Genomic DNA, 24,619 nt, shown 5'->3' on the forward strand with positions numbered 1-24,619 from the left:
TTTTCCAGAATGTTGTATAAGTAAAATCATACAGTGTGGATCACAGTCTATCGTGATTATTATTTTTATGTCTATATTTGTCCCTTGTTCTAGACTTGAGCTCCTAATATCATGGACCTTTTCTTATTCATCTTTCTTTAAACCAAGCACAGTGTGTGCTCCATGGTAGTGCCCTGTGCTTGTGGGTGAAGAGAATGAATGAAAGCACAATGCTATAACCCATTTCTAGTAGAAATAATCCCAGTGCAATGTCCTTGGCTTGGTGATGTGGAAGATTCCAGTCCTTCCTTCCAGATGACGGGCAGGCAGCAGAATGTGGTGTGGCAGGTGGCACCTGGCTGCCTGATCAGTGCTGGTCACCCCTGAGTCAGCCCCTGGAGGCACACCCATTAGTGGTGGCTCTAGACTGGCCAATTCAGTTCCATTGCGGGATACTTCCTATCGCAGGACACCTGTCAATCAGCCTGGGAGCAGCTAAGAGGGTTTCAAAGAACATTCAATAATAATGAATAAGCAATGATGAATATTAGCCTGGTATAGGCAGAGAAAAGCAGGATTCTGAAGGGAGTGGGGTCCTCTGAACCAGTTAGCCTTTCCCTTTCCCTAACCCTTCCTAATTATCACCCTCCTTATACGCACACACACACACATGCGCGCACACACACGCACAACCACATACTTTCAGAGCAATCTTTGCTTTCACTAATACCAACTTCAATTCAAGGTAATAAGGCATGACAAATAGCCATTTGAGTTGCTATTCTTTGCTTTGATCTTCTGTTTCAGCCTTCCTAATGTCCCAGGGAAGTTCTCAACCTTACACTCCACTCTGGTAAATGTGACCTCCATAGGAGCAAATGTCCTTCATTCTTATTACTTCTCTTTCCTTCTCTGCTTTATTTAAATCTTTTATTAACTCTTCAATGGCAACTCCTTGAAGGTCAGGGGCATAAGGTGGCCCTCGGGTCATTTTGCAGAACACCATCCATTATTAAAGAGAAATAGTAACAGAGTAAAGACCACGTGGTAAACACAATAAATATCTGTTAAATAAACTTATTTAATAATTCATGATCAACAAGCATAGACTATCAAAACCACTTGCATCTTCCTCAGCTCCAGTTTGGAGTGGTCACCCCCTTTTAGATTTTATTCTGTGGCAGACATAGGAAGAAATAATTCACTCCTTGTAGTATTAGTAATTTTAGTTAAATAATTAATGGACAAAAGGGTAGAAACTTATTGTTACTATTCTTAGGATGTTACATGACACTTGGAGACTATGGAGTGGATGCTATTTTTTATCATTGTGACAATTGAACATAGACTTTTAAAATGACTTTATTAATTTGTTTTGCTGTATAAGTGAAAACCCTTTTAAAATCTTATATGGATCAGAAAAGTGAGAATATTTTTCAGGTTTTTCACATTCTTTGCAAATTTGAACCCTTGTATCACCATCCTACCATGTAGATTTGCACTTTCACCTTTCTCCCTCAAGGCTATTTAGTCTATAGAAATAAGGAGGCAAAGTGCCCTGGAGTGCTGTTCAGAGAGGCCGTACCCACACATGCATTGCGGTGGTGGAATCCAATCCACTTCTAGTGGTGAGGCCACTGATTCAGGTTACTTTCTCCGACCACACCACTTGTAGGGGCATTTCATAGCAACACATTATGCCTGGTAGCTGTCACTTAGTAATTCCACAAGCATCTGCGGGCACCGGGGAATAAGTTCCACAGTCACAGTACTTAAAGGCTCCTGGGGGGAGAAATGCACCATCCAGAAATAACAAAGTAAAAGGAAACAGGAAAAGACTTGGGGCTGAGGGCTTTGCTGTCCCTCCAGAGGCCAGGAACCAGCCCCACATTTTGTCAGCAGGTGTGTGACGCAGGTGTGGGCTTTGGAGGGTGCTCGAGGGGAGCCAGCATGCCCCCAGCCTTCTGAGGCAGCCCGAGTTTGGGAAAGGGTATGGGCTTCCAAGCCAACTGAGGCAGAATCCCAGTCCCACTCTGGACTAGCAGTGAGATTTTTTTTCCATCAAATTCTTCACATCTCTGAGAATGTTCTGGAATATGAGGGTAAAATATTACCCTGTATCCCAGCATGGTCAGTAGTACCCCAAGAGATATTATATATAAAACTCTCTCAGACACATGGAAGGTATAATTGCTTTCCCTCTCTCTGCCCACCTCCAAATAATGGTGAGGCTTGCCAAAACATGCTAAATGTTATGGGGTGGGGGTAACACAGAGCACCAGCAGAGGAAGCACACATTAATAATGACAATAAATCAGGAAAAGCCTGGAATGCAGAACATTACAGGGATTTTTACTGCAATTTAGTGACAATGAACATGTAGCCTAAAGTTGATGGTTGTATTTACAGACCCAAGGGAAGACAGAGGAGACCAAAACAAACCAAAACAAGCTAACTAACAAAACCCACAGGCACGAAAAATAAACTTGACCTGTACCTGACCCAACATCTAACACTGGTCCCTGAAGTTAGAACCAGTGTGACACCCTGTGCACAAAGACGTGACTTCTCCCCTTGCTCTTCTTTTTTTATTATTTTTAAGATTTATTGATTTATGCATATAAGAACTGGGGTGTAAGCCAGAGATGTGGGGGGGATGAGCAGATTCACCAGAGACAGAGTGGGTAACAGAACAGGCAGATTGATGAAATACACTGCTGAGGGGAGCAGCGGGCGAGATAGGAGAGGTCTGCTGTGCCATGTGGGTTTGCTTCCCTGGCTCCCAGGGATCGAACCAGTGCCACAGTGGCTGGTGATATCTTGAGAGCACTGTCTTTAAACCCTGTGCCGCCAGGGAGGCCCTCCCCTTCCTCTTCTTTGAGACCCTCAGCACTGATATGCTCCCAGTTTGGTGTTCCAGATGGCCACTGAGAGCAAATGTGTGGCAAGTAGAAAGAAGCCATAAGGACACTTGAATGGAAGGAAGTCTTTGGAAGTGGCCATTCATCAGGCGTGGGAATCTAATAAAAAGCCATCTGCCTCTGTCTTCCATCAGGACACGGTGCTGAGGCAGGGACTTGCCCTCACAGGTACGTCTTCTCCACACTGCATGAGAGAACTAGCCAGATGGTGACAAGGCTGGAGGTGGCACGTGGGAGCCTGACGTCCACTCTGAGCCACATGGCAGCCGGGGCTTCGTGTCCACAGTCACTGTGGCTCCCTCTCTCCTCTTGGGACCTCCTTTCTCCACACTGGTCCAGTGTACATTTTCACTCTGCTCTCTCCCACTGATTCTTTGCTTTGTGCTTTTGGTTGCTTAACTTTGAACACCAGGCCAACCATTTCAATGTCTGCATGTTCCAGGCTTTGCTCTGTGGGGGCCTCTGTCATACAGTGTGCAAATTAGGAGACTCAGGCTCATACTGGGACTCAGAAAACTGCCAATGAGGAGGTAGGGAGGGGCGACTGGATCACCTTCATCAGGACACCTGGGGGTCATGATGTCACCAGGATTTACCCCAAACTCAGACTTGATCAGGTTAAGCCAAATAAACATCTAATTGACAGTCGCTCCGCATCATTCAATCACACACATCCTGCTAGCAGGGAAGCACTGAGACAAGGTTGTTAGTTTTCAGTCATTTCACAGTTTTGACTGCCTTGGAGGTAGTACCAATAAGATGTTGATTTCCCTGGGGAAATTTCCTTCTGATCGTGCATAGTGAGCAAAGCTTCTGGCATATGCAGATTCTGACAATATATATATATATATTTTCCTGAAGGCATTCTTGTTATTTTACTCTAACAGTCCACTGTTTATTACATTATTAGCTTGAGGAAATTTGCCTCCACTTTCTACACTATATCCTCAGTCTTCTTGGCATATGACAGAATGAGATATTCCCCCACCTCTGATCACACCTCTGGAATCAAGAGGTAGCAGTGCCCAGGGCTACTCTCAGCCCAGATGTGAGAATGTGAGCGATTACTTTCAAGGGTTAGGAAAACACTCAGGTGATCCAGTCTCCTCTGGCACTGCCTACAGAAGGCTCCTTTTTTTAGGGGGCCTTTTGAAAGGATAACAGCTATTATTCCCCAGTTGAAGGTAATTACTAAGCATCTCCCATCACCCCCCCCCAAGCCATACTTAATGTCAGACAGATGACACAGAGCAAGTTAGAGCAGTGAGAGTCAGAAATCTACTCGTCATTCTCCACACCAAGAATAAATCAATGAATTCTCATGCAATAGTCCTCTGTCCCTCTGCACAAAATAACAAATCCAGATGTAAAGCAGATTCGGTCACTATGAGTCCTTCGGTGATGCATCTAGAGCAAAGTCAAACTGTAGGGTTAATGTAAGTCTGTTTGACTTGGGCAACCACAGGACTTGCCCCTCACAGTTGTCCCACAATTTGATTTGGATTGTGCCACTACCCAGGGAAACTAGAATATGTAGAAACTGTGTTTGGGGGCAGTAACTACTCCAATGGGGGTGGTGACATAAGGTCAATTTGAAGGAGCAATTAATTCTAGTTAAAGAGATCCAAATGAAAGCAAGTGGGTTAGTCTGATAAAGTATTCTCTGTATTTTGAAGTTTGTAAGTTTTGGTTTTCTTCATTCTCATAGTGCTGCTACTATTGTTTTGATGTCAACTAACAGAACAGGAAAGGCAGCAAGGAGCAGTGGGGGATGCCCTGGGTGAGAAGTAGGCAGGGTTGGTGCTTGTCTGGATCTACTTCTCCCAAGTTGGTTTGCCCTCCCCTTCCACACTGGGATCTGTTAGCTTTGATTCTAAGTGATTAGCATGTATTTAAAAATCACCTTCGCAAGTGAGCTTTCTCCAATTCACTAGCTAGCCCTTTTGTTGTCAGAGTTTAGTAAGTTGGGAGTGAATTGTGTCCTGAGAAAAGATATACTCCAGTCCTGGCCCCAGGTACCTGTAAATGTGACCTTAGTCTGAACTAGGAACTTTGCAGTGTCAGCAGGTGAAGAAGAGGTCATATTGAATTAGGGTGAGTCCTTAATCTGATGACAAGAGGGAAAAGTGGACATAGACCCAGGTAAAGAGAGAGAAGGCCACACAGCAATGGAGACAGGAAAGATGTTTCTACCAGCTAAGGAACAGCAAAGATGCCAGAAGCTACGAGAGAGGCTTGGAGTGGATGCCCCCTCAGAGACTTCAAAAGGAACCAAAGCTGCCATCTCTGTTTGAAGGGAACCCCAGTAACGTTCCAGAAGGAACAGCATCTTGATTTTGAGCTTCTGACCTTCAGAACTGTGTTTAAGTCCCCTGACCTGCGTTATGTTGTTAACCAGAGAGAGCTAGTACTCTAGGTTGTCTACACATAGGCCAGCATAACTGGAGCCAGCTTTATTAGATCCTGTACATGTCAAGGAAACATTTTTGACCTCAATAGTGGCGACTAAATTTTGCTAGGACTCATGTCCTTGAACTTCTTTACTGGTGTTTGGGATGCTTATTCATTCCGTGCTCTCCACAAGATTAAGGACCTACATGTGTATATAGCCATTGCATTCATCATTCCATCCACTAAGTTGTATTTAACTTAAATAAATATGTATGTTTTTTTTTTTTTTACATTGGGAAATACCTCATGTTTTTCCACAAAATGGTGACCCACATTTACATGTTTAACATCATATTTAACAATGATGGTGCAGTGCAATTGACCTTCTAAGATACTGGCCAACCTCCAGCCTGTGCCCTGTGCTACCCAACTTGTCTGCTTGCTGGCTCTCCGTGAAAATGGAAATTGCTCTCTGACAGTGCTGATGAGACACCACACTACTTACAGGCAATTTGAGGAAGAGTGTTCATCTCCTGTGTGGGAGTGTTAAGCCTTAGATTCAGAGCCGCTGGAAATTACACATCTCTACCCAAACGAGAGGACCTACCTCCTCTTCATTTACACTACCCCCAAAAGAAATAGACATCCCATGACTCTTAGGTCATTTGCATAAATGAAGACTTGCTAAACTTGATAATTTGGTTCTCAGAGTTGATTTTATTTTAGACTTAATAATCAGGTTTAAGGATTCAATTTTAACTGATCAGTCTGATTTTCACATTCACGATGTCATTTTTCATCCGCTCATTGGTAAGCCTTGGAGTTGTGTGCTAAATAGAATTCAGTAATGCCTTCCACACTCTCTGTCTTAGTGTTATGTCCATTGTTTTATTTTTTAGGTTTTCTTTTATTTTTGTTTTCTGCCTATCACTGATTTTAAATAAGAATAGTCAAAGGGAGATTTGAAAGTAATTCTACAAGAGTTCAGTTGATATATATAATATATAAATACATGTATATGACATAAGATATATGAAATTATAGAGTATATTTATATACATTTATTTAAATCAACATACATAAATAAATAATGCATATACAAAATTTTCTTTAAATGAAAAAGTAGAATATGATATCAATTCAGTAATCAAATATTTTTAAAAAATCACCTTTTTAAGGTGGAATAATTAAAATTTACTTTATAAAATCATTGTTTAAACTAGAAACAGAAGGGCCTCCCCGTGGCGCAGCGGTTGAGCGCTGGGTTGCGAAGCTGCCCGCAGCCTCTGCAGCGCCGGTTCGATCCCCGGCTGCTCCCCGGCCACTGGAGGAGGGTCCCGCATGGAGCGCAGACCTCTCCTGCCACCCGCTGCTCCCCTCAGCAGTGTACTTCGGTCCTTCTGCCTGCTCTGCTCCCCACTCTGGCTCTGGTGAATTCTCTCACCCTCCCGCGCTTCTGACTGTACCCAGTGCTTGAATAAATAAATAAATAAATCTTTAAAAACAAAACAAAACTAGAAACAGAAACTTCTGGAAACTTCACAGTTGAGAACTTTATGTGCCTAGAATTAATAAGAGACTAAACTACCCAAGGCCTGTCTGTGAGCAGACTGAAAACAATAACCTTTAAAACAAAAGATCCTTCTTTTTCTGTAGAAATTGTGTTTTTCAGAATACAATGTTTGTTATATATATTAAGATGCATGTTTGTTATATATATTAAAAACAAATAATCCTGAGTGTGGAAACTGAACTGAAGTATAGAAACTGAAAAGAAATATACAAAATGTCAATGCCATCAGGGTTATTTTTAGGGAGCTAGAAATAGAAATGATTTCCCCTTTTTCCCTATTCTCTGTATTCTCTTCAGAAATATGGCATTCTTCTGTAATGGTAAAATAATATAATTAATTGTTAGAATGCTCTCAGAGCCAACCTGGTGCCATGAGACAGGTCTGTAGACAGTTGGGAAACAACCACGGTCCACAGAACCTGCTGTTACACTGTTGTCATGGATGAGGAGTGGCCCACTTTGGGTGAAGAAATGCTCACACTGAGGCCAAAAGACAGGCCAGCCCCAGGAGAGGCTCAAGGTGAAGGCCCAGCTGGCCAACGGCTCAAGACCAGCCTTCTCAAGTCTGAAGCATCATAGTGTCCAAGCTGGCACCACATTTGTAGCATCAAGCTCATTTTGTCTTTAGTCCCAGCCTGGTTGATGTGTTCAAATGAAATGCTGAGAATTTTTAGAGCAGAGAAAGCAATGAAGAGTCTGGCTTCCCAATCTGTCGATCTGGATAGACACACTTTGAATCCAGAGAACTCTTGGCACCTTCATAGTTGAGAACTTTATGTGCCCTGGAATTAGCAAGCAACTTATCATAGGATATTTGGCCTGGAAAGATGAAAATAACTGGCTTCCAATAGAAAAAAAAAATCACTTTTCTTTACTATAGCAGGTGCGTTTTGTACAGGATTTGTGCATAGGACAAAAACACTAACCCTGAGGATTAAGAGTCTGCTGAGGAGTCCTTCCATCCATCCATTCATTATGCATTCATTCAATCATACAACCAATCATTAATACTAGTTGTGCACACTGATCTTTATAGCATTACTATAGCATTCACAAAGTGTGAGCCCCAAGCTAGCATCTACAGCCTCCCAGAGAACTTGTTAAAAATGCAAATTCTTGGGCTCAATGCCAGAACTACCAAGTCATAGTCTCTGGGGGTGGAGTCCAGCTAGCTGCCAAAACAAGTCCCTGTACATCATTTCCTTGGCCACTAAAATTTGAGAATCACTGGTCTTGTATATGAGTATCTGGTAGTAGAATAGGGAGGCATTAATGACAAGTATTTCAAATGAAAGAGACAAGAATAGAGTGCAGAAGGAAGTCATTGTTCTAGGTAAAGACAGTCCCTTACTTTGGACAGGGCTTTCCAGAAGCAATTTTCTTGTGCTGAATGCTCCATTCTGTGGCAGCTGCAATGTTTATTTCTGTGAGATTCAGTAATATTCCTCTTTTAGGATGTCAGGCAATATGTGATCTTCTCAATCCAATATGGTATTGATTTGAAGTATTTTTTTTTCAATTGGTTTCTAAAATGAAGTCAAAAGACCCAAATTAAAAATATCTCTGCTCTTTCTTGCTGATGTTCTCTGATCAGAATGTCTTTGTTTGTACTCTCCTGAACTGGCTTTTGTCCAGTCTTCCTAGCCCAGCGTCATTTTGTCACAAGGTATTCTGGGAAGGCTAAATGGCTACCAAAGATGTCGTCCCAGCTGACAAGCAGCTAGAGCCACAAACTCACTTAGAACAAACACTTCCTACTTATAATGCCATCCACCTATTTTCTCTTTTCATCTCCCCTTCTTTCTTTCTCACTGCACCATCCCTAGCCAAAAAAGTAGTAATTCTGCAAACTACCTCTGCTCTCAAATTTAACAGGCCTGGACACAGTTGTGTGGGAAGTAAAGCTGCCTGTAGTGAGAGGCACCTCCAGGAACTCCTGGATCAACAGGACTTGTTCTACTGCAGAAGCTGCTGTGGCTCTTGTGTTTTCTGTTTCTCTTGAGAGGAATGTCCAAAGAGGCGTGGCTGAGAGGTTGACACAGCTATGCAGTGACAGCTGGCTGCTGACTTCATTCCTCCTAAGGGCTTTATTTGGATCCTATTCAAATTGCCATGTTTTGGATAGAAGATGTAAAAACAATCCAATTGAGGTTCCTTTAGTTGTCTAGATGGCTGTCCTCCTTGAAGGAGGATTGAGATTATGTTTCCAAGGACAAAAGTATATCTTTATTTAAATTCCATCACAAAAGAACCTAGTGCCTACAACTTGCCACAGCCATTGAATATAATAAAACTATTGCCATTTATTGAGCACTTGCAATGTGTGAAGCATTTTGCTAATATTTCCTCTTATCATCTTACAGCAACTCTCTGAGGCTTATTATCCTATTTTGTACCCGTGAAAACTGAGGTGAGGAGAAGTGAAATAAAGTGTTCAGGCTTATACAGAAAGTAAGCTGCAGAACTGGGATTTGAATGTAGGTTTGTTTGTCTCCTTATGTTATGGTGCCTCTCTGATATTCCTATGGTGAAGGCATAAAACTATGGCCATTTTTTAGCTAAGAACACAGATTCTATTTTCTATAAATATGCCCTGGCCAGGGCTCAAAACAGTCTAAACTGAAGACTGTATCATTAATATTTCTTATTAGTCTGATTAATTGTAGGAGAAATTGTTAATAAATGAGAGATTCCAGAGTTGGCAAATAAATTTTATCTCAGTAACTAATTCTTATTATGTGTTAGTGAGTGCCTGGAATGCTGTGTTGAGAAATAGTCTGAGGGTATATGTTAGCCAAGGAACAAGGCATATTCTGACTAGGAGGGAATCCAACCTGGTTTCACAGAGGCATCTACAATGAATATGCCACAGCATGATTCCTGCCTCTGATGTTTCCTTCCTGGTGCCAGGAGTCTTACAGTATAGTCTTAGACCTTGAATTTAGATCACATGATAAGTCTGTATCACCACAGGAAATTAAGTGTGATGAAGACAAACTGATTAAAATGTGGTGCCACCTTGCCAGCTCTGAATGACATGGGGATGATGGAAGCCATAGGTGAGGTTAGAATTAAAGAGACCACGCTTTAATTCTAAAATATGAACTCATATAAAATTGAAATAAGATTCTCAGTTTTACAAAAGGATTGTTGGGATGCTTTAAATAGCAGCATTCTACCATCATCCCTTACCCCTCAATGCTACAAGGGGACATTTACCATCTCGTCTGTGATAGAAGATGGAGATAGGGTCAGAAGCTGAGCTATTGGGAGACATTCCTTATTGCAGACCTTCCTCTTTGCAAAACTGTCAGACGTGAGCATTAAAAACTGAGGCTAGCATATTCCACAAGGGGAACTGTGATTCAAAGCATCAACATTTAATGTACAAGACTTTGCAAGAACACATCTGTCAAAGAAAAGCTTAGCTATGGCTATTATCAAAGGAAAGGAAAATGTCAGTGGTTGAAGAAAGATCTTCACATCAAATCCTTGCAGCGGTAGATTTTAGCTGATTTTCACGTGCTCAGACAGGATGCTACTGCATCCTCTGTGTAATCCAGCATCTCCAAAGCTTTGACATGTGTGGAACAAAGATGTCTCTGGGAACAAATCATCACCCAGGAGCCTCTGCGTCAAGAGTGTGCCAGTGGAAGCCTTTCTCAAGACCGCTGGGACCTCCTTGGCCACTTAGGGCCATTTCCTGGGGCTGGTTCTTAGGGACAAGACTGGATTTGATTGATACAAATGTGCTTTAATTAATATGAGTTTTGTGTGACTTTGCTCAGGAAACTGCAAAACTTCTTGACTTTGTTTCTGTTTATTGAATATTTTCAACTGTTAAAATTAGGCAAGAGTCACAGTTCATTGATTAAAGGAATAATTTCATGTAGAGAACATCTTGTACACTTACAATAATCTGAGATACTGCTTATATTTAATGAGCTTTCCAAGTACATCTGCAGTGTACTTTACTACCAGCAGAAGCAGTGACCAAATGGCGCACAATCAGAGTTTGAGAGCATGCAGTTAATCTGACATTTCACTTATCATCGATGCTGACTTTACAGATGCAGTTCTTCTCTGAATAACTGTGGGATTTCATAACATCCTGGATGTACCCAGTGGGTCCCTGAAGGAATCATTTGAGCCAGCCTCATGCAGGGCCAGTAAACTCACAGAGGACTGGGACACAATGGACTGGGGTGGGTAAGGAAAGTTAAGAGCATCTCTAGATACCAATGCTTATCTCTTATACTCATCAGAAAGAATGAATTTACATACAGCTATATAAACCTAGAGAAATTAATTCATCCTCCATACTCTACTGCATAAAGTACAAAGAAGTGTTAAGCTTACAAAAATCCCATTTTTTTGGTCTATGGAAGTTCTTATTTACCTTCTTCCCTAACGTTCTCTCCTTTTCTCTTCTGGTCTCCACATCTCTATTTTTTTTCCTTTATTGAGATAACATAGATTTTTTTTTAAGATTTATTTATTTATGCATATAAGAACTTGGGTACAGGCCAGAGGTGTGGGGTGTGAGAGGAATCACCAGAGACAGAGTGGGAAACAGAACAGGCAGATTGACTGAAATACACTGCTGAGGGGAGCAGCGGGTGTGTCAGGAAAGGTCTGCTGTACCATGTGGGTAGCTCCCTGGCTGGGGATCAAACTCGTGTTGCAGTGGCTGTGGATAGCTTCATAGGTTGTGTCTTAACCCCTTGCACCACCAGGGAGGCCCCAAGATAACATAGGTTTACAAGAATTTATATGATTTAGTGGACAAGTTTCACACCTTTTCAGTTGCATGTTACCACACCATAACCACCATCAAATCACCCACAGTCCTTTACCCTAGACCATTGGGCCCCCTCCTCTCTTTGTTTCTATCCCACTCCCTCTAACAGCCTTAATTCTGCAGTCACATATCTATGGCTTGGTTTGGTTTAATTTTGTCAATTCCTTTTTGTTGCTGTTTTCTCTACATTTCATATATGAGTGAAATCATTCGTATTTGTCTTTCTCCTTCTGACTTACTTCACTTAGAATAATCCTCTCTGTTCCATCCATGTTGTTACAAATGGCACAGTTCATCATTTTTTCAAATGCAATCTACTGGTATGTTGATGGGCATTTAGGTTGTTTCTATTACTTGGCTAATGTAATAGTACTACAATGAACATAGGAATGCATATATCCCTTCAAATTTGTAATTTTGTATCTTCAGGTCCACATCTCTAGCCAAAGGTAATAAAAATCTCTTCCTTTAGGGTCTTTAGTTTGGCACATAGTGAGAAAGACATTTTACATGACAATGAAGTACACATATGGACATACACATGACTAAAACAGCAGACTCAAGAAGCAATCATCATCCTTGTTCTGACATTTTCTGCATGATTTTGTATTTTGAAAAGTATTAGAAGCCATTCAGTTTGAAACATCAGAGAAAGTTCTATGATGATGGAAATGTCCTATATTATCCTGTCCAGTGGTTACTGGTCACACGTGGCTACTGAGCACTTAAAGTGTGCTGGTGTAGCTGAGGAACTGAATTTTAAATTTCATTTTAAATTAAGTTAAATTGAAAGTGAAATAACTACATTTAAATTTAAACAGTCACAAGATAGCCTATGTCCAGTGGCTATGATACGGGAGAGTTAGCTTTGAAAAATTGGTAGTATTTACTTATTTAAAGCTGAACACATCTCTACCTGAGGACCTAGCAATTCCAGTGCTGGGATTATACTCAAGAACATATTGTTGGTGAATATGTCCAGCAAAGGACATATAAACTAACAATACAAAACTGAATATCATCCAAATGTTCATCAACAGTAGAATTAATCTTTTCAAAGCATAGTGTGCTCACATAATAAAATACCACAACTGGGGCCTTCCCTGGTGGCGCAGCAATTGAGCACTGGGCTGCGAAGCTGCCCGGAGCCTCTGCAGCGCAGGTTCAATTCCCGGCCACCGGGGAGGGTCCCACATGGCGCGCCGACCTCTCCTGCCGTGCGTGCTGCTCCCCTCAGCAGTGTATTTCGTCAGTCTTCCTGTTCTGTTCCCCCCTCTAGCTCTAGTGAATTCTCTCACCCTCCTGCGCTTCTGACTGTACCCAACACTTGTATAAATGAATAAATAAATCTTTTTAAAAAATAAAATAAAATAAAATACCACAACTGTAAGAAAAGTGAGCTTCTACCATATATACATAATGTCTGAGTGAAAGAAGGCAGACAAAATAGTGTAACAGTATGATCCTATTTATAAAATAATTAAGACTAGGCCAGACTAACCCTCAGAGATAGGAGTCAAAACAGTGGTTTTTCTCTGGGGGGGGGGGGTGGTGAGTGTTTTTCTCTGAGGGGGTCACTGGGGGTGTGTGAGTGAGACACACAAGGGAAACTTGGTTTAATAAGTATATTCAAAATTGAAAATATAACTGTGTTATACATTTCAGACTTCTGCATGATTTTGTTTTTTGAAAAGTATTAGAAGCCATGAATGTACTTTATTGAATGTATTTTACTTCAATTAAGACATTTTAAAGAATGCTAAGAATGCTGGTTCTCAGTTTTAAGTTGATTATAAGAGCCTTGAGTAGGTTGGCACCTGTATTTTGAAGAGCCGTGCAGAAACAGATGCACTCAGTATGTCTCCCAAAAGCATGATCTCCTTATGGTAGGAAGGTCAGGGTATACTAAAGGGTGTTTTCTTATTCTGGAATGGAGCTCTTTAAATTTTCTGACTAGTTCTCACTGCTCCCGCATTCTGATGTTTTTTTTGCTTTTGGGTAGAAGAACTTATATAAATGTACATGCAACTGAGTCAATTCACCCATAATCCACGGGCCTTTTTCTCTTTATTTCATGTGGTTCTCTGTTCTGTTTCCTTCATCTCTCTCTTCTTTGCATGGTCACGGTAAGACAAGGTGAGAATCAAGGAAGAAAATGCAGCAATAAGAAAGATACTTTGTAAGGGCCTCCCTGGTGCCGCAAGAGGTTAAGCACAGCTCTATGAAGCAATCTGCAGCCTCTGCAGCACCAGTTCTACGCCCAGCGGGTCAGGGAGCAACCCACATGCCTTTCATCCCTGGCACCTCTGGCCTGTACCCCAGCTCTTGTATGCATAAATAAAATAAATCTTAAAAAAAAGAAAGATACTTTGTAGTCACAAGCTGGCACTTTATTTCACCTTCTTTGTCCTCTTCCTGCTGCCTGATGACCATGTACATGCAGACAGTGAGTGAATTCATCCATGCTCTGCAGGCACAGACCAGAGGGACCGACCCTGTATGGTCCTGGTCCATCCTTTCCGGGCTCTAGAAAGTTCATGGGAGCCTGATAAAGGGAGGAGATGCAGCCACCTCATTAAGAGCTCAAGCATATTTGTTCACTTTGTTTTTGTTGAGTTGTGTAAGCTCTTTGTAGATCATTGATATCAACCCTTTATCCAATGTATGGTGTGTAAATATTTCCCCCCATTCAGTGGGGTGTTCTTCATTATGGTTGCTGTCACTTTGGCTGTACAGAAACTTTTTAGTTTGATGTAGTCCCTCATGCCATTTGCAACAACATGGATGGAGCTGGAAGGGGTTATGCTAAGTCAAATAGGTCACAAGGAAAAAGATAAATATCAGATGGTTTCATGTGGAATATGCGGAATATGGAGAAACCGAACAAAAACTAAGAAGAAAGACAAAACTTGCAAGCTAAGCATAGATCTGAGGCATCCAACAGGGGAGGGGGTAGGAGAGGGGTCAAAACAGGAGAGGGAAGAGTACAAGGGACTGTGGTGATGGATCATGGGTGCTATGGTGGTGGGAGAACCATAGGAAATACACCTGGAGGGAAAAATCAAATACTGTCCAAAAATTAATAATATAAGAAAATAAATAAAAATACTATTAAATAAAAGTGTTCAAACATAAAGAGGGCTTATAATCGCTAACAGAGTGTGACCATTGAGTGTCCATCTTGTTCATGGCCTTCAACCCTCCCTTAAATCTCTCATACAGTTCAGTTTCACAGAAGGACACAAGCGTTACATGCACAAAGCTCACCCTAGGTTACTCTCAATCTTTTGATACTTGTGATACCTGGGAGATCAGCCCAACAGAATCTGTAATATTAAAGGGTTGTGCTTAGAATCACTTCATTCCTCCTGATTGTCATAAGGCTACAAGAAATGGCATTTTGAATAGTATTCTAGTCCCTTAAATTGAAAAGAAGTTATATTTTAATAAATTTTTGAAAATGGGAGTCAGAAAATACATATATGTTTGATCCCTATCTGAGGAAGCTTTGTAAAATAATAACACTCAAATTATTAAAGTATTAACTGAACTTCACTGCTTTCATCTCAATTTTCTCGAGAGTTATCTGGCAACCAGATGACTAGAATTTCCAGTTTTGTTCAAGTATGTGTCAGGTAGATTATTAACCAGGTAACAATTTAAGTCTGCTCAGCAATATGGCTGTCCAGGTGTGTGTGGTCAAGTCTGGCCATCCCTGAAATGTGTTGAGAAACCAAAAATGGCCCCTTTGTAAAATCTAAATGATGCCAACAGGCTCTGAGTTATCACATCCTGTTCACTGGTGATCAGAGACAGACAACCAACAAAGTTTGGAGTGAATGCAAATGTTCCTTTCTCCTTATCAATAATAAGTAATTTTTCTACTAGACTAAGGGATAAACATTTCATCACGACACTAGAAAGGAAACTTTAAGTGATTTTTCTATTTATGTATATAATAAATGTTTTATGTATTTTAATACATTCACTTAATACAACTTAATTTATAAATATTTAACTATATAAATGTTATTATATTTGTAATATATACATTATTAGAATATAATTTTATACAAGAATCAGGGTACAGGCCAGATGTGCGGGAGGGTGAGAGGATTCACCAGAGACAGAGCGGGGAACAGAACAGGCAGACTGAGGAAATACACTGCTGAGGGGAGCAGCAGGCGAGACAGGAGAGGTCTGCCGCTCCACCTGGGATTCTCACCTTCCGGCGGGGATCAAACCTGCGCTGCAAAGGCTGTGGACAGCTTCACAGGGCGGTGCTCAACCGCCTGCACCACCAGGGAGGCCCTTGAATATAAATTTATTAAAAAACCACTGAAAGTCATGTGACCTGAGAGTCATGGTAACTTCTAGTAGTTTCATGAAGACAAAACCAATGCTCTCTATATATGTTAATGGCATTAATCTATGCAAGGCAAAGAAAATAAATTACTTTTAGCAAAATAAAAAGATTTTTATTTTCTCTCTTAAAATTCAATCAATAATAATTTAACATATCAAATATTAGCAGAATTTCATGGCATTTGCCATTTATTTAACAAGACTAATATAGTTAAAAAGTTGTCACCTGTTACTACAAAAATTCTTGGTTTTCATCCTCCTTGCTTTGGTACACTTAGGTTTTCAATTGTGTTGTCAGTGATGCCAGTTCACAGTGATAATCTGGTACATGTGGAAAGTGAGAATGGGAGAAGAATAAGGATAATGAACTTAAACAAATTTGGCATCAATGATAACTGTAGATCTTAGAAAAGTGTTTTCTTTGCCAAGAAAAGGGAAGCTATTAAACTGTGAATAGATCTCATATAAAGTGTTGAAATTGACCTGAAGTGAGGCAGTGCAATTACTATCAGTTGGACAGCCTGGGCACTAAGGAGAACAATGTGCTTCAGAGTCAATGTGTGCGTGAGTCAGGTCAGAGGCCATGGACCAGGCCGTATTAGACCCTTTAAGCAGACAATGAACAATGATGCTTTTGAGGCTTCACATAAAGCACATTCAGCAGAGGGTCCAGGGCTGGTTTTGAATAGTTACTTCATACCCAGAGGACCTAGCAAAATCAGGAGCATGCTGACCCAAACATCCTTTTCTTTCATTCATGATCTCCAACTTTAAAACACGAGGAAAAGGTGGATTTGCGATTAATACTACATCCCTTTCTGTTGGTGTTCTCAAAGGTTCAGCGAAGCCTTTGCCTTTCGAGGTAGAAAAGAGCTTCTCAAAGTTTTAAAATTTCATGTGAATTGAAAGATGGACTGAGACAAGGAAGTACTTATTATCTTGGTGAATGATGATGACTATGTCTACACCAGACCAAACATATGGTGGAAAAGAAGAAATTAAGTCTTCCAGATGTTTTATCTGCATAACATGAAAAACTTCTTTGATTGAATTTTTCACTTTTCATTTGTGTGTTTGATGTTGTATAGACAAAGTCACAGGGAGGAAAATAGAACAAGAAAATGAAAGGTGGGCAGACATGCATCATTAAAAATGTTTTTGATGGTAGTAATTTTCCCCTTTAATGTTTTAGAGTTTTCTTTCAAGCAGGACTATGGGTTTCATATTTATATAGGACTTATATTAACATATTTTAATTTAGCTATTAGGGACCATTAAATCCAATATTTAAAAATCAAAGAGAGAAGGGCCACAGGCTGGATTTTTTAATGTACTCATTATAAAAAGCTTATGCCTGAATTGTGTGGTTTTGTTTTTCTTAGAAAATAAGTAGTTAACCCAAAGTGGGAGTTAATGCAGGAATTAAAATTAAGGAGGAAAAAAATCATGAAGTTAGAGGAAATGCATGTAGCCAAGGCAGCAAAAGCAGAAAGAGACACATAACTTTGGTGACCTTGAAAGTGTCATCAGCTTGAGACCTTGCTGTTGAGAAATTTCCTTGTGTATTTATTTCACTAGGCACTGAGGAACCATTTAATATTTATTTTTATTTTTTGATTATTAGTTGCCAACAATGGAAGCCACTCTGCCTAGTCTTAGATGAAAGAGAATTCATGAAACAATATTAGGTACCTTGTGGAATCTTCAGGTGAGTTAAACAGCCAGACTCTGTAGCTACAATAGATAACAGGTGCTGTTGTGAAAACACCACCAACACTCCTGATACTCCAGAAACTTCCCACACTGCAGGTGACAGATGAATGAATCCCTGTACACAGCCACCTCCTCTTGTTATTCACTTGTGGCTCCACTTCTCTGCAGGAATCTGAACTATCTTTAATTAATAAAACTGAAATCAATCATAAACCTGAGGCTTAGCTGCAAGGGAGCCTGGGATTTGATTTTTCTATGCTAAGAAGGCATTGACCCAAAATAGAGGAGACTGTTCTGTGATATTAGGCAGTCACTAATGACAAGTGTACACTACAGGGAAGAGATGACTGTTGCTGTGCTTTATGAAAATTAATTCAGCATGATTTGTGTAGAAGGATTGGAGAAAGAGAAAAGCTAGATGTGAATAAGCAAGTCAGGAGTCTGTTGTAATTGCCAAAGGAAGCAGTAATAAGATCTGCCACCACAGTGTTAGTGGGGGGAACATGAGGAAGGGGAAAGACTCTGAGATCACTAAAAGATAGCATGGATAACATTGAGCAAGTTTAGTCAATGCAATCAGCAGAGATAGGGATCAAGAGGAGGTGCCATTCTGAGTCCAGTTTGGGAGATGTTCAATTTGGGGACAGCAGGACAGGCCTAGGTGGACATATCCATCAGGTCATTTGAAAGGTCTATCTGAAGCTCCAAAGTATCCAGTTATAGGCAGCAGAGTCACTACAGAGAGACCATAGTTAAAAGAACAAGATGAATTAGTGTTCTCATTCCCTTTAAAAATTGGGGTTTTTTTTGTGGGCCATGTTCCTGGTTGTCTACTGTATTGCTTTAAGGAGAACTTTCCCCAGTCTTTTTTGTCCCCCAGCAAAAAAACACCAGTTGAAGTTTTATTCTTACTCAAAAACGCATTCTTTTCTGTTTTGAAGGACTAATCACAGATCTTCAAATGATTCCCCTGTTCTCTACATAACTATTTCCTGGATTTTGAAAACTCAATGGTTTGTGTCCAGGTGATGGGGTGTATCATAAATAAGGAACATGAAGCTTTGTTTATATTGCAGTCATTTTTCACCTGGTCTGAGTAAAAGCTAACAGCAGAGTTGGCAGATCAAAAGGGCCCACACCACAAAAGAGAACATTTCTTAATCTCAAAGCTGAGCAGGTCTCTGAAAGAAGCTGAGTGGGGTTATCTCCCAGGATGTAAGTGCCACTAGAGCTCGCAGCAGCATGGGGCCTCATGGTCCCACATTTCCATTCTCCAGTGTCCTAACAATGAGACCTTCTGGTGGCCTCAGAGAGAAAGACCCTCTGGAAAGTGAATGAGAGGCTTGTTGCCCACAAAGAGTAAACTAAGAAGTCAGGACCAGCATTTTCTTCTCAATCAAGGGGCACTTGTTTGGACAGACAACACAGCCTCAGAGCAGCCTGTGTGCTCCGAAGGGAAGGGGCCTGAGTCACCTGCTGTACTCTGAGCAGAACTGCACTCGGTACAGCCAGGGCCACAGTCCCCAACACCCTGAGAGATCCTGGGAGATGACCCAGCTACTCTGGGTCATCGATTTGGAAACAATGTCACATGTACCCTCCTCCCTCTGTGAACTCACCTTCAGATGAGTTGTCCTCTTAGAAAATGCTAAAGAGCTCTTTTTCGTGGCGCCTGAGAGGCAGTCGGGTGCTTCAACATGAAGCTGAACATCTCTTTCCCAGCCACTGGCTGCCAAAAACTCATTGAAGTGGACGATGAGCGCAAACTTCGAACTTTCTATGAGAAGCGTATGGCCACAGAGGTTGCTGCAGACGCTCTGGGTGAAGAATGGAAGGGCTATGTGGTTCGAATCAGTGGTGGAAACGACAAACAAGGTTTCCCCATGAAGCAGGGTGTCTTGACCCATGGTCGGGTTCGCCTGCTGCTGAGCAAGGGGCATTCCTGTTACAGACCGAGGAGGACTGGTGAAAGAAAGCGCAAATCTGTTCGGGGTTGTATTGTGGATGCCAACCTCAGTGTTCTCAACTTGGTCATTGTGAAAAAAGGAGAGAAGGATATTCCTGGACTCACGGATACTACTGTGCCTCGCCGCCTGGGGCCCAAAAGAGCCAGCAGAATCCGAAAACTTTTTAATCTCTCTAAAGAGGATGATGTCCGCCAATATGTTGTGAGGAAGCCCCTAAACAAAGAAGGTAAGAAACCCAGGACCAAAGCACCCAAGATTCAGCGTCTTGTTACTCCACGCGTTCTGCAGCACAAACGTCGGCGTATTGCTCTGAAGAAACAGCGTACTAAGAAAAATAAGGAAGAAGCTGCAGAGTATGCTAAACTTTTGGCCAAGAGAATGAAGGAGGCCAAAGAAAAACGCCAGGAACAGATTGCCAAGAGACGGAGGCTGTCTTCTCTGAGAGCTTCCACCTCCAAGTCTGAGTCTAGTCAAAAATGAGATTTTCTAAAAGTAACAAATAAATAAGACCAGACATCAAAAAAAAAAAAAAAAAAAAAGAAAATGCTAAAGAGACCAACCTACCCACACAAATGGGTAGAGAAGCAACTGCAGAGCCCAGTCTCCCAGTGTCCCTTTTGGAAGAGGATCTGAAGTTGCCAGTTGGGAGGAAACCACTGACATCCAGTTGTTGAGACACCGTGCACCTCCTCTTGGTGCAAACCATTCATCTCCTCTCCATACTATAGTGGTGTAGAACTCTGTCTATAAACTCGGTCTTTAGAACTCTGTCTTCCTAGAAAGCGTTAGGAGGAGCAGGCATTGCTATTTCATATCTTGGAGCACACAAATAAGCATTATTCTGAACAGTCACTAACATTGTTGCGAAGCCAGAAAGAGTCCACCCAACTCGAAAGACAATAGAACAGCTCGGGCTAGGCAGCACTGGGGGTTTCCTTCAAGAGATTAGGGGCTGAAGAGGGTCTAAGAGGACTAACATCTCTGCTCTGGTTAAACTGGCTCTGTGAGGGGCCATTCAGCTGTCAAATGTTCTGCTGTCAAACCTTCCCTAAGGTTCTAGAAGTGGCAAGATATCATTAAAGGCAAAACAAAGACTTGCTCGGCAGAGCTTACACTTCTCAAGTGTTGACTTGGGTTTTAGATTTTGCGACTATAATTTTAGAGGACATGGGACACTCATGGAGGCCATTTTAGAGAAAGAAGAAAAAGAGGGCTCAGTCGTCAAGGTCAACGCAAACTCTGAGGCAGGGAGCAGAGCACCAGTAATAAATCAGTGGAGTGCAGGTCAACCTGGATTCTTTTCCTTCCCAGTTGGGGCATATTCCCAGACAGGCCTTTCTGGGAGCCTTTTAGGTCTCCACTTTATGCCCCCAATAGTAGCTACATTGCCATGTTAATCCCCCCACCCCTAGAGTGGTAAGGCCTTCAGGGCTGAGACTCACATTGCTTCCATCTAGCAAGGTTGTGGTGAAGGGAAAAATGGGATGTTCTGTTGCAGAAACTTTCAGTCTCACAGCAGAGAGAGTAAATCCAGGGTCAGTTTTCCTGCCCCTTAGGCACTGAGAAAGGTACAGGAATTGAGTGTGAATGATTTTATCTGTCCTGAAAATAATGAAATGTATCCCAGATATGCTTGGCTGCACCTCAGAGAAAAGTCAAGTTTACAAAAGGACTGAAGGTGACAGAAGAAGGGAGGAGTGATAAGTCTGTGTTGTCAGCTTTCTCAATGATTGCCTAAGACTAAAAAGAAAAAGGGAAGTCTGGGGTGCTCTAGGCAGAGCTCCAGGGTGATGAACCCCTGCTGCTCTCTGCTTCACACCAGCTACTGAACAAATATCACTTCATGGGTGGTCTGATTCAGTCGTAGGTGGAGGTGGAGAAATAAGACAAAGGACAGGATGACATGAACCCACTGACCTTTCACCTTTTCAAGTATTTGAGGGTGGTCTGCTTCTCAGTGGGCTTCAGAAAAACCTTGGTAGCTCCTTCTCTTGAGAGTCTTTTCCTTCTTGCCTGGAAGACTTTTCTTCTTACTATCCTTCTTTCTCTGACAAGCTGTTGACAACAGTAGCCCAACATCAGTAAAAGAGTTTACAGACCATAGAATCTGTTAACATTGTCTCAGGCCTTCAGACTAGTTGTTATTATCCTCTTTGGAACCTGAGGTCTAGAATGGCCAAGAGACTTGTCCAATGTGGTACCATAGCAAAAGAAAAAAATACTAGGATCTAGCAAGTAATAAGCACTTATTACCTTCCAGATAAATGCTTTTACTTGCATTTATGATTTCATCTTCATAATAGCCCAGACTTACGGGGTATTATTGTCCCTAGCTTCCAGATCCAGGAACTGAGGCAGAGAACACGGATATCTTTCCCTTAGCCTAGGCATTTGTGGAGGTCAGTACTCTGTAAACTGGGCTGTCTGTCCCCCAGCACTGGCTCTTTGTCCCATGGGTGCCTCCATTGTAACCAGAGCTGGTAAAGCCTGAACTGGAATCTTAAGACTACTTTTCGCTGGAGATCTTGTTGAAATTCAGATTCTGACCCCACAAATCTAGGATGTGACCCAAGGTTCTGCATTTTTTAACAAGCTCTCAGATGCTGTTGATGCTGATGGCCCAGAAATGCCAGCGTGAATGAAGATGGTCTATATACTTTTTATTGTTAGCTATCTGCCAAAATCCATTGCTCCCTCCCAAACCACTGCCGCCATCCTCATCCCTAAATGTACTTCTCTTCAAATCCAACCTAACCTAAGCTTGCATTGATTAGGACAATGGCCCTTTACCAAGAATTAATATACTAATCATTGGGGAGTTATTTCAACACAAAAACACTTTTTCCTTTAATTGCAGACATTCTGATTTAATATATCAGGAGTGGGGTTAGCACAGAGTGGTTCTCTGACCTTTCCAGCATCAATCAATCCTTCCTGTTATCCTTTCAATTCACCCATAACCTAAGTAAACTCACACAGCCCAGGAAATGGCATAGAAAAATCAAGAGTTCTCCTAGGTGGTGACTACTTATCCTGAATGTTTGTTCTTCCACACTGCACGGTAATAAGTTGATTTCTCTGGCAATCACACAGAGAACATCACAGGACTGGCTCATCTGCGTCCACCCTCCCCCGTCACACAACTTCCTAAGGACAGACTTCATCCTCTTACCACAAATGGAGTTGACAATAGGTATAAATCTAAACCTTGTTGGTTTAAATCACTTCTGATTTAACAAACGCATGAGTGAGAGAACATAGATAATTTTTCTCTCTATCCCCAAGTGCTAGCTGTTCTGAGCCTTAACTGAGAAATAACTCTTTAAAAGTCTTTTCATTTGAAGAGTTTTCAAAGACCAACTCCCTGTGTGATAACTTTCCCTCCTGACTTTTTCTAAAATTCTAAAGAAAGCCTTACATTGAGGAAAACTAGAAAGGCATGATTCAGTAATGTCAAATGCTCTCAGGATTCCTCCTTCCAAAGTCTTTGTTAATTGTATTCCGTATCTATAGTGATAAATTTAAAGAGGCACGAAACAGAGGGATCACTAAGACACTAGACTATTGTATTGTCCCGTAAGTTGAAACAACAGAGCAGAATCCTGAGTTTGTCTCCATGGCAACAGAAAATGGGGTGGGCAACAATCAGGTGGGCTTTCTGGTGAATTTTTAAAAAACAGTTTCACATACTTTGTTATCTCAACTCTTAAGTACTAGGTAAAATTACAAATAAGTATTTCAAACTGAAAATATAGCTTTCTTTTTTGATATTTTGTTGATATGTGGCAAAAAAAAATTTCATATGCTGAAGATAAATGACTCTATAGAAAATATAGTAGCCAATTTTTTTTTAATTTAAAAATACATTTTTGCATTCCAGTATTAGTGATGGATTGGCATTATAGTATAATCTTCTGAAATTCTGACATGTGGTCTTAAAAATCTCTATTGCCAATCTACTTCACTTTCCTCTGGACATCAAGCCTGAATTTTCTAAAATAGTCGAGGCAATCAAATGCAAGTTAAATACAGCTATAAGCAAAGGCCCTCCAAGTCCTGCCTTAGGGAAACTGTCCTTCACCTCTCAGACTGGCCTTGTTTCTCCATGGCAAGGTCCTTTGTTGGACCTCTGCACTCAGTTTAGATTCCTGCCGGTCACTGCTTGCAACCATCCATTTTGGCAACATTTTTCCTGGCCATTCTCAGCATCTTATTTGGATATGACGTTAATTCCTTGATCTCCAGACACATTTATGATGACCAGGAATAAAACATTCTAGAGTTGTGCCACCTACAAAGGTAGCCACTAACCATATGTGATTTTGTAAATAATTTAAAAGTAAAATGTAGAAATCCTGTTCCTTGGTTACCCTAATGCTTAATGGGCACATTCCTTTCATTACAGGAAGTTCTGTTGCACAGTACTGATTTAGAAACATTCTTACTCCCATCTCAACCCCAAAGAATTGACCAACTTGACTTTAGTATCTTCCTCAAGTTCCTCCAGTTCAAGAATATGAAACTGAAATCACCAAAGTCTGGAATGATCTTGTTAGTATTCTCTTTGAATCATTCCAGAAGTGGTTCAGACTTTCTTCAGATGACTACAGAACATGTACAAGAGCCACTTTCACTATCTGGATCCCCCCAAATGTAACAAATACAGGGTAGTTGAATCATCACTGAAGAAGGACTTAAGTTGAGGAACTCAGGGCAGAAAGGAAAAGATGGTTCTAGGAGCAGGAGAATATCACACTTATTACAACACATTAAGGCAGAGCCAGACTATACTAGTTGCTGCATATTTGTCTCTTTATTTGGCAAGGTGCCCAGCACTCACCATTAGGGACTTACTCCTTTGGGTTTTACAGGTATCTTCTTTCATCTCCATACTGGGGCAGGTATAAGG

The 24,619-nt window shown here is 41.2% G+C and overlaps 1 protein-coding gene across 1 annotated transcript; it reads left to right on the forward strand.

Annotated features, from left to right (window-relative positions):
* Positions 1 to 19,407: 19,407 nt before the first annotated feature.
* LOC311172038 (small ribosomal subunit protein eS6) lies at positions 19,408 to 20,315 on the forward strand. The gene has a single exon (XM_084235152.1). It carries the CDS (start codon positions 19,441 to 19,443, stop codon positions 20,188 to 20,190), a length of 750 nt encoding a protein of 249 aa, XP_084091278.1. The 5' UTR covers positions 19,408 to 19,440; the 3' UTR covers positions 20,191 to 20,315.
* The last annotated feature ends 4,304 nt before the right edge of the window (positions 20,316 to 24,619 follow it).

The sequence above is a fragment of the Talpa europaea genome, assembly GCF_964194135.1.
Source record: "Talpa europaea genome assembly, chromosome: 6".
NCBI classification, from domain to species: Eukaryota; Metazoa; Chordata; class Mammalia; order Eulipotyphla; family Talpidae; genus Talpa; species Talpa europaea.